Source organism: Aotus nancymaae, unplaced genomic scaffold (assembly GCF_030222135.1).
Source record: "Aotus nancymaae isolate 86718 unplaced genomic scaffold, 86718_ANA_hifiasm-v0.15.2.pri h1tg000053l, whole genome shotgun sequence".
In the NCBI taxonomy this organism is placed as follows: Eukaryota; Metazoa; Chordata; class Mammalia; order Primates; family Aotidae; genus Aotus; species Aotus nancymaae.
Window position 1 is genome coordinate 24277985 of NW_026988467.1, and position 14948 is coordinate 24292932.

Below are 14948 nucleotides of genomic sequence, written 5' to 3' on the forward strand. Positions count from 1 at the left end.
AGGGCAGCTCCATGGAAACCAAAACATCACAAATCTCCGAAGGTATCGCGAGAAGCGCGGGTGCGCCTGAGGCCGGGGAGAGGCGGAGCAAGGGCGGGAACGCCGAGCGAAGCGGGCGGAGCCTGAGCGCTTCCGAGGTCCGGGCCTAGAGCCTGTCCCTCTAGGCGGCGCCCCCGCGTGACTGCGCTTTACATAATCGCGGCCTCGAGCGTCACAGTGGCGTACTCCACGCCAGACCGAATCAGAGTGGGCGAAAGCTCCGTGTTCCGCCTCTTCCCGCTTGATCGACGTCAAAACGCACCAGTGAACAGGCGTCTAGAGTCGTCGCACCCGCCCAAGCTCGTCCGGGTCCGCCCTGACCTGCCTGCGCCCGCCCGCCTGCCGCAGCCCGCTGCTTGCCGCCGCCGCCGGGTTGTGCCTCAGACTGTCAGATAAATCGGCGGGCCGGGCCGGGCCGGCGGGCCGGTGAGCGCGGCAGGGGCCGGACATGGCGGCGCTCTACGCCTGCACCAAGTGCCACCAGCGCTTCCCTTTCGAGGCGCTGTCTCAGGGGCAGCAGCTGTGCAAGGTGCGCGGGCTGGGGCGGCGGCCGGGAACTGGGGACCCAGGAGGCGCGGCCCGGAGCTCCCTATTCTGTGGGGACGTCTGGCGGGGTCTCTGGAGCAGGGTGTGGCAGGCCCGCCAGGCTGAGGAGCCGCACCCACCCCGCTGGGGGGCCGGCGGGGCACGTGCGGGAGCTGGGGCCCGGTCCAGGTTCTCGCGGCCGGCGTGTCCGGGTGCTTAGCAACGGCGGGGATTGTTCTCGGACCCCGTGAGGTCGGGGGAAGGACAGCGGGTCCCCTGCTTGCCCTGACTGGTCGCCCCCGGGATCCCTTTGCGTTGCCTCCCCTGCTGCCGCGGTCTCCCTGGTCACAGACTGGGGGACCTCCTGCCCCTCCTGGGACTGAACTCCAAAGTTGGGTGCTGCCTGGGAGGAGTGTGTCGAACTCGGGCTCCTCACAGGCACTTTTTCGACTAGTTTCAGAATCGGAGGCAGCAAGGATTGATTTTTTTAAGAAAGACCCACACTTTTCGGCCAGTCGCAGAATCGGAGGCAGCAGGGCTTTATTTTTTAAAAAGCCCCACAGTCAGGCTCTCCTGCAGAGAGATCACTTCTCAGTATCCAGTATTCGTTCTTACCTAACTAGTTGCTGATCAGTTTTTACTCCTGAAGGTCCAACTTCTGTTTTTCTTTTAAGTTGCTTCATCCCACTTTGCCTTTTTAAGTGACTAGAGATGCTGTGAGGCAACAGTTAAAAAGTCAGCAAACCGGCTGAAGAATAATGTTGAGGTATTCCCAATAATCCAGAGTTTGTGTCTCTTGATTTGAGTAACTCATAATTATCTGTCATTTTTGCCTCAGAAAGTCATCACTTTCCATTTGCCAGTCTTTAGATACCAGGTCTGAGGCAATGCAAGTGCTTGAGTGTGCTTTTTGGCCTCAAAATATGCATATTATGATTTTAAGGAAGTTATGTATATATAAATACTAATAATTTTAATCCAGCACTTTCATTTTACAAGTAAACCTCAAAATCACACAGTGGCAGAAGAATCAGGTCTGTAATTCAGGGCTTCTGATTCCCAGTCTGGGGCTTATTCATACATATGTTTGTTTTACAATTTATGGCTAGTTCCATATAATCCATATAAGTTCTTACTTAACTCTCACATCAACAGTAGAGAAGTAATGCCAGTATTAAAATAAGGCCCAGAAAGTTTGTGACTCACTCAAGCATAGTAGCTATGCTAGAAATAGTACCCAGGTCGGCTTCCTACTGAAGGCTGTTTCCATTTGTGACTGCCTTTTAAAATTATATCCTCGTTTCATTTCAGGAATGTCGGATTGCACACCCTGTTGTGAAGTGCACCTACTGCAGGACTGAGTACCAGCAAGAGAGGTAGAGTTTTGTTGACCATGAAAGATATTAATAGTCTTCTTTCCTCTTAAAATCTGTAATTGGTTGCATTTTATGTACAGATTTGTAGTCAATTGCATTGTAACATACAGATCTGTAATTAATCACATTATATACAGACTCTGTAATTGCTAAATATTTAGGTCTGTGATCCATCTTGAGTTAATTTGTATGTGGGGTGAGATATACAATGAAGGGTGTATATTACATATATTGTTTCCTAGTTATTATCCATTGATTGCTTAAGTTAAAGTTCTTTTTAAGGCCCTTGATCATTTTATATTGTGGTTATAATCTTGACAAGAAGAAACCAATCCTGCAACAGAAAACATGACCCTCATGTTTCAATATGTACATATACAGAGATTGAAGAATTTATAAGCCCAAAGAAGATACTTTTGGAAATGTGACAACCCTGATAAGAGTTTGTTAACTCCCAGCTACTCGAGAGGCTGAGGCAGGAGAATCACTTGAACCTGGGAGGAGGAGGTTGCAGTGAGCCAAGATCGAGCCATTGCACTCTAGCCTGGATGACAGAATGAAACTCTGTCCCCTACCAAAAAAAGAGTTTGTTAGCTCTAGTAACATTTGAAACTCACTTGCCATTACACTTTCCTTGGGCAAATCTCTTTTTTTTTATTTGAAACAGTCTCTCTCTGCCAGCCAGGGTGGAGTGCAATGGAGCCATCACAGCTCACTGTAGCCTATACCTCCCAGGCCTAAGTGATCCTCCCACCTCCCAAGTAACTGGCACCACAGTGCTACCATGTCTAGCTAATTTTTTTATTTTTGTAGAGACAGGATTTTGCCATGTTATCCAGGCTGGTCTCTTACTCCTGGGCTCAAGTGATCCTTTCTCCTTAGCCTCACAAGATGTTGGAATTACAGGTACGAGCCACCGTGCCTGGCCAAATCAAATTTTTTAAAAGTGTAAAATGCAGATATGAGTGGTCAGACATCTCTAGGGGACATTTCCATAGCAACGAAGTAATTTTTTGGTATACCAAGTTTGACTTTTGTGGAACTTTTGTAAGTGTAGGTGATCCTGCTTTGAGCAAGGTGGGGTCTATTTGTTAATTCATCCATAGACCTAGAAGCCTAGTTTTAATTAGTCATTTGAATTATAAGAATATCTTCTCCAAGCCGGGCGTGGTGGCTCAAGCCTGTAATCTCAGCACTTTGGGAGGCTGAGGCGGGTGGATCACAAGGTCAGGAGTTTGAGACCAGCTTGACCAACATGGTGAAACCCTGTCTCTACTAAAAATACAAAAGTTAGCCGGGCATGGTTACGTGTGCCTGTAATCCCAGCTACTTGGGAGACTGAGGCAGGAGAATCGCTTGGGCAATAGAGCAAGACTCTGTCTCTCTGTCACACAGGCTGGAGTGTAGTGAGATGATCTCAGCTGGGACCACAGGTGCACACCACCACACCCGGCTATTTTTTTTTTTTGTATCTTTAGTAGAGATAGGGGTCTTGCCATGTTGCCCAGGCTGCTCTAGAACTCTTGAGCTCAAGCAGTCTGCCTGCCTCGGCCTCCCAAAGTGCTGGGATTACAGGTGTGAGCTACCACACCCAGCCTATCATGGATGTTTTCAAACATAAAAAAAGGTTAAAAGAATAAGTGATGATGGGGAGGAAGGCAGCACATCACACTGCCATGTGTGTACCTATGCAACAATTTTGCATGTTCTTCACATGTACTCCAAAACCTAAAATGCAATTAAAAAAAAATTAGTGAACACCCATATACCCTCTACCTAAATTTTGTAATATGCACTTTACTATATATTCACCTGTCCATCTGTTCATTTCTCTATCCATCACTGTATCAATCCATTTTATTTCTGATGTATTTAAAGTTGCAGACATCAGTATACATGATTCCTAAACATTTCGGCATACACAGCATTATTTAGCGTTAAATATTTGTTTACCCATTTTTTTTTTTTTTGGCAAAATTGGCTTATAATTTTTTTTTTTTTTTGAGACAAGAGTCTCGCTCTGTTGAGCAGGCCGGAGTGCAGTGGCTGCAATCTCAGTTGACTGCAACCTCTGCCTCCCAGGTTCAAATGATTCTCCTGCCTCAGCCTCCTGAGTAGCTGGGATTACAGGGACATGCCACCACACCTGGCTAATTTTTTTGTATTTTTAGTAAAGACAGGGTTTTGCCTCGTTGGCCAGGCTGGTCTTTAACTCCTGACCTCAGGTGATCTACCCGTCCTGGCCCCACAAAGTGCTGGGATTACAGGTATGAACCACTGTGCCTGGCCTAAATATTAACAAAATATTTGATCACAGTGTCTTTTTTCCCACCTCTGGTGTTTTCATATGCCTTTACTTAGGAAGGAGAACAGAGAGTGAGGTCAACAAAGGTAGAATCTCTGAGTTTATATTCCAAATACAAATACTTTATTTGTCACCTAAAATTTCTCAACTATTCACCTGAATTAAGGAGAATTCATTTTTTTTCCTGCCAGTCCATTTTAGTATAATATTTTGAGGGTCTTCTCTGTATCTGATAATTTTATTTATTGATACTTGTGGATGTCATAATCAGAAATAACTCACTCTCCATTTTAGCCAAAGCCTCACTTTATTTGAGATAATAAAATCCATAACCATGTAATAACTAAAAGACTTATTAGAGGCTAGATGTGGTGCCTCATGCCTGTAATCCCAGCACTTTGGGAGGCCAAGTGGATGGATGGATCACTTGAGGTCAGGAGTTTGAGACCAGCCTGGCCAACATGGCAAAACCCCGTCTTTACTAAAAATACAAAAATTAGTTGGGTTGGTGGCATGCGCCAGTAATTCCAGCTACTTGGGAGGCTGAGGCATGAGAATTGCTTGAATGTGGAAGGCAGAGGTTATCGTGAGCGGATCATGCCACTGCACTCTAGCCTGAGGAACAGAGTGAGACTCTGTCTCAAAAAAATTAAATAAAAATAAAAGAGTTGTTAGAAAGATACTCAAACTTGTTAACCAAGCATCCAGACCATAATTCACCTTGGCCCTTAGCAATGAGCAAATTCCTTGGGCTTCAGGAGGAATCAGTTTTCAGATATTCTAAGAAAAGCCTGTGTCTCTTTCTTCCTTAACAGTAAAACCAATACAATATGCAAGAAGTGTGCTCAGAATGTGCAGTTGTATGGAACGGTAAGTAGGATTTTTTTTAAACCTAACAGTGAGTACTAGGGTCTTGTGGAACCTTACCTTCTGTGACCTACTAATGTCATTACAATATTTTTATTGTTATAGATAGTTATGTGTAATGTATCTAGTACTGATTTCAGCTTTCAAATTTAGCTAATGCTTATTGTTAAGGAATTCTATGTTTATAGTCACACTGCCAGGATTATTATTATAATTTTCCTTGAGAGGCTTCAGTGACCAGTGTGGAAAAAGAAAGGGAAAAATGATTTTTTTTTTTCTGAGACCGAGTCTTGCTCTATTGCCCAGGCTGGAGTGCAATGGCAAGATAGCTTACTGCAACCTCCACCTCCCAGGTTCAAGCAATTCTCCTGCCTCAGCCTCCCAAGTAGCTGGGACTATAGGTACACACCATCACACACGGCTAATTTTTTGTATTTTAGTAGAGAACGGGGTTTCACCATGTTGGCCAGGCTGGTCTAAAACTCCTGACCTCAAGTGATCCACCTACCTCTGCCTCCCAAAGTGCTGGGATTATAGGCGTTAGCCACCACAGCTGACAAGATGAATTTTTATAACTTGACCTTTTTGTTTGGTAGCAGTTGACTAGTCATTTTGATGAATTATTCTCTTTTTTTTTTGTCTTAGTGTTAGAGTTCAGGATGTTATGTGCTTGTAGGCATTCTCCCAACATGTTTATATACTGATAATAGCAAAGAGGCCTTTTCAGAAATTTGGAAGCCCTTGCTAGTTTCTCCAAAGAACTGGTTCTGTTGAATGTCTCATAGAAGTCTCTGCATACATACTAATGGGCTTTTGTTATGTGTTTATTTATTTATTTAAAAATCAATAGTTCTGTGCAGAAAAACACTTCACATAGTATTAAGAATTGGGCTTCAGGCTGGGCAAGGTGGCTCACGCCTGTAATCCCAGCACTTTGGGAGACTGAGGCAGGCAGATCACCTGAGGTTCGAGACCAGCCTGACCAATGTGGAGAAACCCTGTCTCTCCTAAAAATACAAAATTAGCCGGGCATGGTGGTGCATGCCTTTAATCCCAACTACTCAGGGGCTGAGGGAGGAGAATGGCTTGAACCCGGGAGGCAGAGATTGCAGTGAGCAGAGATCACACCATTGCACTCCAGTCCAGCCTGGGCAACAAGAGTGAAACACCATCTCAAAAAAAAAAAAGACTTGGGCTTCATGGCCGGGCACTGTGGCTCATGCCTGTAATCCCAGCACTTTGGGAGGCCGAGGTGGGCAGATCGCCTGAGGTCAGGAGTTCAAGACCAGCCTGGCTAACCTGGCAAAACCTTGTCTCTACTAAATAATGCAAAAATTAGCTGGGCATGGTGGCTGGCACCTGTAATCCCAGCTACTCTGGAGGCTGAGGCAGGGATAATTGCTTTAACTGGGGAGGCGGAGGTTGCATTGAGCTGAGATCACACCACTGCATTCCAGCCCAAAAATGAATTGGGCTTCATTTGGTCAATATAAAAGCAGATTTATGAAGTTGGCAATACATTTGTACCATAATTAATGAACTACAAAGTAGAAATTATTGCTTTTTTAAATGCAGTGGTATTTTATGATAGTAATTCATACTTGACCCTTTCTTCCCCCTCTTTAAGCCCAAACCTTGTCAGTATTGCAACATAATTGCGGCATTTATTGGGAATAAATGCCAGCGCTGCACAAATTCAGAGAAGAAGTATGGACCACCCTATTCTTGTGAACAGTGCAAGCAGCAGTGTGCATTTGACAGGAAAGATGATAGAAAGAAGGTAAATCTCTGTTTTTCTTGATTTTTTTTCCTTTTAGAGAAATTAAGGTGGGCTAATTGTGTTAAAAACACATTTAACAGGCCAGGTGCAGAGGTGCAGTGGCTCACGCCTGTAATCCCAGCACTTTGGGAGGCTGAGGCTGGTGGATCACAAGGTCAGGAGATCGAGACCATCCTGGCTAACCCAGTGAAACCGCATCTCTACTAAAAATACAAAAAGTTAGCCGGGCGTGGTGGCAAGCACCTGTAGTCCCAGCTACTGGTGAGACTGAGGCAGGAGAATCGCTTGAACCTGGGAGTTAGAGGTTGCAGTGAGCCAAGATCATGCCACTGCACTCTAGCCTGGGCCACAGAGCAAGACTACAACTCAAAAAAAAAACCAGTGCTTGCTTTGGCAACACGTATACTAAAATTGGACCAATATAGAGAAGATTAGCATGGCCCCTGAGCAAGGATGACACGCAAATTTGTGAAGCGTTCCATATTTTTCATTCTCAGCAAACTGATACAAGAACAGAAAACCAAACACCGCATATTCTCACTCATAAGTGGGTGTTGAACAATAAGAACACATGGACACAGGGAGGGGAACATCACACACCAGGTCCTGTTGGGTGGTGGGGGAGCTAGGGGAGGGACAGCAAGGGGTGGGGGGATTGAAGAGGGATGTTTTAGGAGAAATACCTAATGTAGGTCATGCGGGGATGGATGTAGCAAACCACCATGGCATGTGTTTACCTATGTAACAATCCTGCATGATCTGCACATGTACCCCAGAACTTAAAGTATAATAATAAAAAAAAGTTACACACTCAGCATTTAACAAAGAAAGATTTCTCAGTTTCTTTCCTGGTTCTATTATTGACCTTAAAGAAGATATTCATATTTTGTTTTCTTCATTCATAAAATGTGGACCATTGTTTTCTAACATTTCACAAGAATGTGAATTACAGTATCACATAAGTAAAGTGGTGATTCGCAGAATTCTGTAGAATTCTGTAAAGGAGAGACTGTAACTTAATCGAGATGGAGTGGCATTACCAGTTTTACTATCTGGCTATTTAAATGTTTCTATCTGTTGAAATTAAAGATTACAAGATTACATTAGAGGGAAGCTCTATGTGGAAGGGTGTACCTTTATAGAATCAGAATGATTTAGAGTTCGTTCATATTACTCTCGCTTAAAACCCTCCAGGTGTTTCCACTTGTGCTTAGAATAAAACTCAGATCCCTTCAATGGCCCACAAGGCCCATACCTAGCTCTCAGTCTCATCTTCCATCATGCTTCCTACCTCTCACCTTGCTCTAGCCACACTGGCCACCCTGTAGTCTGTCTGACATGCAGGTCTCATTGTGACCTTTGCACTGGCTGTCCTTGTGCCTAATGCATCCTTTTCTAGAGTCTCATAACCGGCTCCTCATGTCAGATCTCAGCTCAGATACTACCTGCTCACAGTGACCTTTTACTGACTTCCTCAGTCGTTATTTATCATGTCGTTTTATTGTCTTCATAGCATCTCACATCTTTAAACTAGTCTTGCTTATGTGGTTACATGTTTGTCCACCCCCACTAGAATGTGAGTTCTTTGTCCATCTTGTTCTCTGCTTTATTTCCAGTGGCCTGGCACATAGTAGGTACTCAATAAGTATTTGTTGAATAAAAGATTGCAGTTGAGAAACTCTTTTTCAGTGGCCAGAAATGCTTTTAAGAGGTGCTAGGGCTTAAGGGCTGACTACTGTTTACCAAATTCATTAACTTAACAATGGGAGGATATAACTTTCCAGTGACCAGGATACTCCTGCCTGTGAATCAGGGCACCTCTTCCCTGTATCAAGATACTGAAGAGTCTGAATTAGTAGTAATCAGGAGGCAGCACAAGCAGTAGTCCCCCAAACCTGGGTCCCATCTGACTCCTTGAACTAGCTGAATGACCCTAGCTACTTATCCTCATTATGCATCACTTTCTTCATGGGAATAACAATAGTTACTTCACAAAAACATGGGGAAATGTAATTCAGATAGGTATATAAAATAATATTGAACTTGGCACATAATAGAACTCAGTAAGTAGTGAATAGTTCATTTTTATTAATTTGGTTTTACTAGAATTCATTACCTTTCTGCTTTATTAGTTACAACCCTGTCTAAAGCGTTTGGATATTTTTAGAGATCTACAATTACACATTCATAAACTTTAGGAGAGAGCTAAATTTAGGGATTAAGAGTGGGAGATCTGGACTCAGAATGTGTGGATTGAAATCTTGGTTCTGTCACTTATCAACTGTGTGACTTTGGGCATGTTAATCTATCAGTGCCTCAGTTTCCACATCTGTAAATGGGGATGAGCTGATCTCAGTGTTGCTACAAAGGTCAAGATATTAGTAAAGCTCTTAGAATGGAATCTGGTACATGATAAATACTGAGCGTTACCTATGATGATTTGTTTTTGATAGTTTAATTCTCAGAGGATGCTATTTTATTTTATTTTTTTGAGAAGGAGTCTCACTCTGTCACCCAGGCTGGAGTTCAGTGGCATGATCTCAGCTCACTGCAACCTCCACCTTCCAGGTTCAAGTGATTCTCTTACCTCAGCCTCCAGAGTAGCTGTGATTACAGGTGCATGCCACAATGCCCAGATAATTTTTGCATTTTTAGTAGAGATGGGGTTTCAACATGTTGGCCAGGCTGGTTTCAAACTCCTGACCTCAAGTGATTAGCCTGCCTCTGCCTCCCAAAATGCTAGGATTACAGACATGAGCCACCACGCCCACCCAATTTAAGAGAGGGATCTGAGAAAAATGTCCTATGGATCTATGTGCAATTTTGATGTTCATTGTTTGCTCTCTTTTAGTGGAGTTGTATTGTTTTCAGACCCTTCTTTAGTGAAAGCTCTTACCTAGGCAAGGTCTTGTAGGGTGCTTTAAAATTAAGCCTTCAAGGCCAGGTGCAGTGGCTCATGCCTGTAATCCCAGCACTTTGGGAGGCTGAGGTGGGCAGATTGCTTGAGACCGGGAGTTCAAGACCAGCTTGGGAAACATGGCAAAACCCTGTCACTATTAAATACAAAAAACTTGGCCAGGCACAGTGGCTCATGCCTGTAATCCCAACACTTTGGGAGGTTGAGGCAGGCAGATTACTTGAGGTCAGGAGATTGAGATCAGCCTGGCCAAGTGGTGAAACTCTGTTTCTACTAAAAATACTAAAATTAGCCAGGCGTAGTAGGGAACGCCTGTTATCCATTCTACTCAGGAGGCTGAAGTGGGAGAATCTCTTGAAGCTGGGAGGCAGAGATTGCAGTGAGCTGAGATTGTGCCACTGTACTCCAGGCTGGGCACAGATCAAGACCCCATCTCAAAAACAAAACAAAACAAAATAAAACAAAAAAACAGAAAAACAAAAAACAACCAGAAAAAAAAAATTAGCCAGGCATGGTGGTGCGTGCCTGTGGTCCCAGCAGTTCGGGAGACTGAGCTGGGAAGATCACTTGACCCTAGGAGTTCAAGACCACAGTGTGCTGTAATCATACCATTGCACTACAATGTAGGTGAAAGAATGAGACCCTGTCTATAAAATAAATAAAATTAGGCCTTCAAGCCAGGCCTGATGGCATGCTCTGGTAGTCCCAGCTACCCCGGAGCCTGAGGTGAGAGGATCACTTGAGCCCAGGAGTTTGAGTCCAGCCTGGGTAACATAGTGAGACTTTGTCTCTAAAAAAATAATAATAATCAAACTTTCAGGTTGTATCCTATAACCATGAAATTAACCAGGTCGAAGTTTGATTTCAAAGTTCATTTTTATGTTCATTAACAAAAAATTAAATGCCTATCATGTACCAGACACTGTTCCAGGTATTGGAAATACACTAATGAACTGAACAGACAAGACCTTATTCTCACAGAGCTTATTATTTGTGTGAAAGAGAAATGGGTGAGGAGAAAAATAAATGAACATAAATTTTAGATATTAGTGCTATAAAGAAATTAAGTATACGATAGGGAGTAACAGCCTATATTGGGCAATCAGGAGAACCTCTGAGGAAATAACATTTGATTGAAAACTAGGATGATGAAAAGGTGGTAGCCATGGGAAGCTCTGTAGGACAAAAATTCCAGAAAGAAGGACCAGCTGTGGAAAAACCCTAAGGCAGGAATGAGCTTGGCACATGATTAGAACAGAAAGAAAGTGGAGTGAACATGGGGAAGAGGAAGGAAACGAGGTAATAGAGGCAGGTAAGGGTCTATATTTAAGTCAACATAGGCCATGAGGCACACTGCAGATAGCTCACTACACTACAAGGAGGTGAGTGCGTGAAGCTTTGAGGAGTTCACCTGGGCTGTGCAATGGCACAATGGCAAGACCATTTTCACCTACTTTATTGGTTCTAAGGATGCTGGAGGGAAAAGCTGGTGCCCCTATTGCATGCATGCTAAACCAGTCATATGAGAGGGACTGAAGCACGTTAGTGAAGGGTGTGTGTTCGTCTACTGCCAAGTAGAAGAAAAGCCTTGTTGGAAAGATCCAAATAATGACTTCAGAAAAAAACTTGGAAGTAACCACAGCACCTACATTACTTATATATGAGACACCTCAAAAACTGGTACAATCTAAGTGTCTTCAGGCCAACCTCATGGAAATGTTTTCTCTAAAGATTAAGATTTCATGATGGCAGTTATGTCTTGATTTTCTGATTTGTTCTAGTATAAAAAAACTGCATAGGCAGAGTGTGGTGGCTCACACCTGTAATCATAGCACTTTGGGAGGCCGAGGCAGGTGGATCACTTGAGCCCAGGAGCTGGAGACCAGCCTGGACAACACAGCAAAAGCCCGTCTCTACAAAAAATACAAAAAAATAGCAGAGAGTGGTGATGCACGCCTGTAGTCCCAGCTACTTGGGAGGCTGAGGTAGGAGGCTCACCTGAGCCTGGGAAGTCGAGGCTGCCATGAGCCGTGATTGCGCCACTGTACTCCTGCCTGGGGGAGGTTGTGAGACCCTGTCACAAAGCAAAATTGCGTACTTGCTTTGAATTCATGTTAGCAATAAATAAATAAGTGATGATGTTAAAAAAAATAGGCTATGGTACAGAGTTTGAATTTTATGCTAATTATAATGAGAAACCATTGGGTTTTAAGGAGAGAAGATGGACTCATAGGGTAACTTACTTCTGGGAGCCATTGCTATGGCGTTAGGCTGCAAGATTGGCTTGTCCATCCTCAACAGCAGCCTGGCCAGTTTAGGGGTCAGGTGCCTCCATATGATAGACTCTGGGACCATCTGGATGTAATGGATGGCTGCTTTGTTCTCAACATCACATTTGGTTGTCCTGTGGTAGAAAGCCTTCAAAAGCAGCTAGTCCAGGACGCTTTCTTTGACATGCATGTGATGGTGTCCAAGCTGGAAAAGTGAGTAAAGCCAATGGCTATAGCAGAAGCCAGCCAGTACACCTTTCATCTTGAGGCTACTAAGAACTCAGAGGCTTTGATTGAAGACATTTAGGAGAATGGGTTGAAGGTTGGCCTTGCCATCAAACCAGGGGCTATACAGTTGAGTATTTGGCACCATGGACTAATCAAATAGATATGGCCTTGGTTATCACAGTAGAACCTGGGTTTGGAAGCTAGAAATTGATGGAAGATGAGATGCCAAACATTCACTGGTTGGAGACCCAGTTCTCATCTTTGGAAAAGAGGTCGATGGTAAAGTAGGTCCTGACACTGTCCACAAGTGTGCAGAGGCAGGAGCTAACATGATTATGCCTGGAAGCATTGTTACGAGGAGTGAAGATCCTAGATCTGTGAAGCATTGTTATGAGGAGTGAAGATCCTAGATCTGTGATTGACTTGTTAAGAAATATATGTTCAGAAGCCACTCAGAAACGTTCCCTTGATCAGTGAGACCACAAGGAGTCCGTTGTTGCTGCTCATGAGATCTCCTTTTTACCAGAAAACAGGAATATTGACTAACAATCATATTGCAGCTGAGGTGGTACTGCTTCTCTGAGTAATTATTCATTCTAATGATTAAAATTGTGCGGAATATTCTAAGAGGTTAGAAATTGGCATGTCGAACTACATTTTTAGTGAAGCAATTTAACGATTAGTGTGGTGAAATACTCAGTTTTTATTGGGAGACTTACTTTTTTTTTTTTTTTTTTTTTTTGAGGCAGGGTCTCATTCTGTCACCCAGGTTGGAGTACAAGTAGTACAATCTAGACTCGTTACAGCCAATCCTCCCTCCTCAGCCTACCAAGTAGCTGAACTACAGGCACACACCACCACGCTCAGTTAATCTTTGTACTTTTTGTCGAAACAGTGTTTCTCCATGTTGCCCAGGCTGGCCTCGAACTCCTGGTCTCAAGCAATCTGCCTACCTCAGCCTTCCAAAGTTCTGGGATTTTGGTGTGACCCGCTGCGCCCAGCCAACTTGATTTTTATAGAGAGTAAAAATATGGCTGCATTAAGGTTACAAACAGAAATGTGCCTTAATGCCTAAGGAGGGTATATTAACTACACTATAAAAAAATTTTCCATTTTACAGTCGATAGAAAAAGAAAAACAAAATTTTTTTCTGTATTTCTAAAAAGAGGATATAATCATTTACATTTAAGAAACACTTTAGCGGCTATGGGGAAATGGCTTATTGGAGGTAGGGTGATCATTTGGGTAGCTCTTAACATAAGTGAGAGATGAGAATGTCTTTAGTAGAGTGGAAGCAGTGGAGTTAGAAAGAAGAGAGTAGATTCAGACTGATGGACTTGCTGATGGGTTGAGGGATGGAGAACAAAGAGGCTTTGCAGATGAGATGAAAAACACTTCAGGTAAATGATGATGTGGCTTACCCATGTTCAAGATGAGGCACAAGATCTAATTTCAGGAATACGAAATGAAAACTGTAAAATTCCATAATGTATCAGCATACTCCCTGCCTAACCTGAGAAATTCCAACCAGCCCTGCTGCCCTGTCACCTGTCCTAGTGTGTCCTCCAGTGGTTTTTCAGTCTGAATGCTGCACAGAGACACCATAGCTTCAGAGGGTGGCAGAAGCCACATTATGTTTTCCTAGCTTTGTACCCTGCTCCCTGGTGCAGTTACTTCTGCTCAAAGGAGTCAACTTTTTCTACTTCAAACAGTGCCATGGCAGGCTACCACTAGGGACTGGGCCCTGGAAGCTACTCATTCATTAGTCTTTCTCTGGGGACCCTCTTTCTATCTGAGAGATGGTATCCAGCATACCATTTTGTGAACCATTTTTAAGGTATTAAAACTGAGGTATAGGAGGGTGGGTTTGGGGAGATGTTGGCCAAAGGATTTCAGTTACATAGGAGGAATAAATTGAAGAGATTGATTGTACAACATGGTGACTATATTTAATAAAATGTACTCTTGAAAATTGTTAAGAGAATAGATTTTAAGTGTTCTCACAAAAAAAAAAAAAAAAAAAAAAAAAAAAAAAAAAACTAGGACGGATGCGGTGGCTCACACCTGTAATCCCAGCACTTTGGGAGGCCAAGGTGGGCAGATCATGAGGTCAGGAGTTTGAGACCAGCCTGGCCAACGTGGTGAAACCCCATCTCTACTAAAAATGCAAAAAAAATTAGCTGGACATGGTGGCAGGTGCCTGTAACCCCAGCTACTTGGGAGGCTGAGGCAGCAGAATCACTTGAACCCCGGGAGACAGAGGTTGCAGTGAGCCAAAACCGTGCCACTGCACTCCAGACTGGGCAACAGAGCAAGACTTTGTCTCAAAAAGAAACAAAAAACAATATGAGGTAATAATGTTAGTTAGCTTGATTTAGCCATTCTATAATGTGTGTGTATATATATATATATATATATATATATATATATATATTTATTTATTTATTTATTCATTTTTGAGACAGAGTCTTGCTCTGTTACCAAGGCTGTATGTAGTGCAGTGGCATGCTCACTGCTCACTGCAGCCTTGACCTCCCAGGCTCAAGTGATTCTCCCACCTCAACTTTCCTATTAGCTGGAACTACAGGCGTGTATCATCATGCCTGGCTAATTTTTGTTGTGTTTCTTTTTGTAGATGGGG

General features: G+C 43.5%; 1 protein-coding gene, 1 non-coding gene and 1 pseudogene across 5 annotated transcripts in view; all 3 read left to right on the forward strand.

Moving 5' to 3' along the window:
- Positions 1-362: 362 nt before the first annotated feature.
- Positions 363-14948, forward strand: part of FAM76A (family with sequence similarity 76 member A) — a 33941-nt gene continuing 19355 nt past the window's right edge. For 2 of the 4 annotated variants that reach the window (XM_012440152.3, XM_012440153.3), the window contains exons 1-4: positions 363-568; positions 1876-1940; positions 5061-5115; positions 6740-6892. In XM_012440152.3, coding sequence (XP_012295575.1) covers positions 488-568; positions 1876-1940; positions 5061-5115; positions 6740-6892 — 354 coding nt within the window. In that variant the 5' untranslated portion in view covers positions 363-487. The remainder of the gene's footprint in view (positions 569-1875; positions 1941-5060; positions 5116-6739; positions 6893-14948) is intronic. The other 2 variants (XM_012440155.3, XM_012440154.3) reach the window with 2 other exon arrangements.
- Positions 7274-7380, forward strand: LOC135269620 (U6 spliceosomal RNA). The gene has a single exon (XR_010337869.1). It is a non-coding gene; the product is annotated as a U6 spliceosomal RNA (small nuclear RNA).
- Positions 10078-13293, forward strand: LOC105708594 (ribulose-phosphate 3-epimerase-like; annotated as a pseudogene).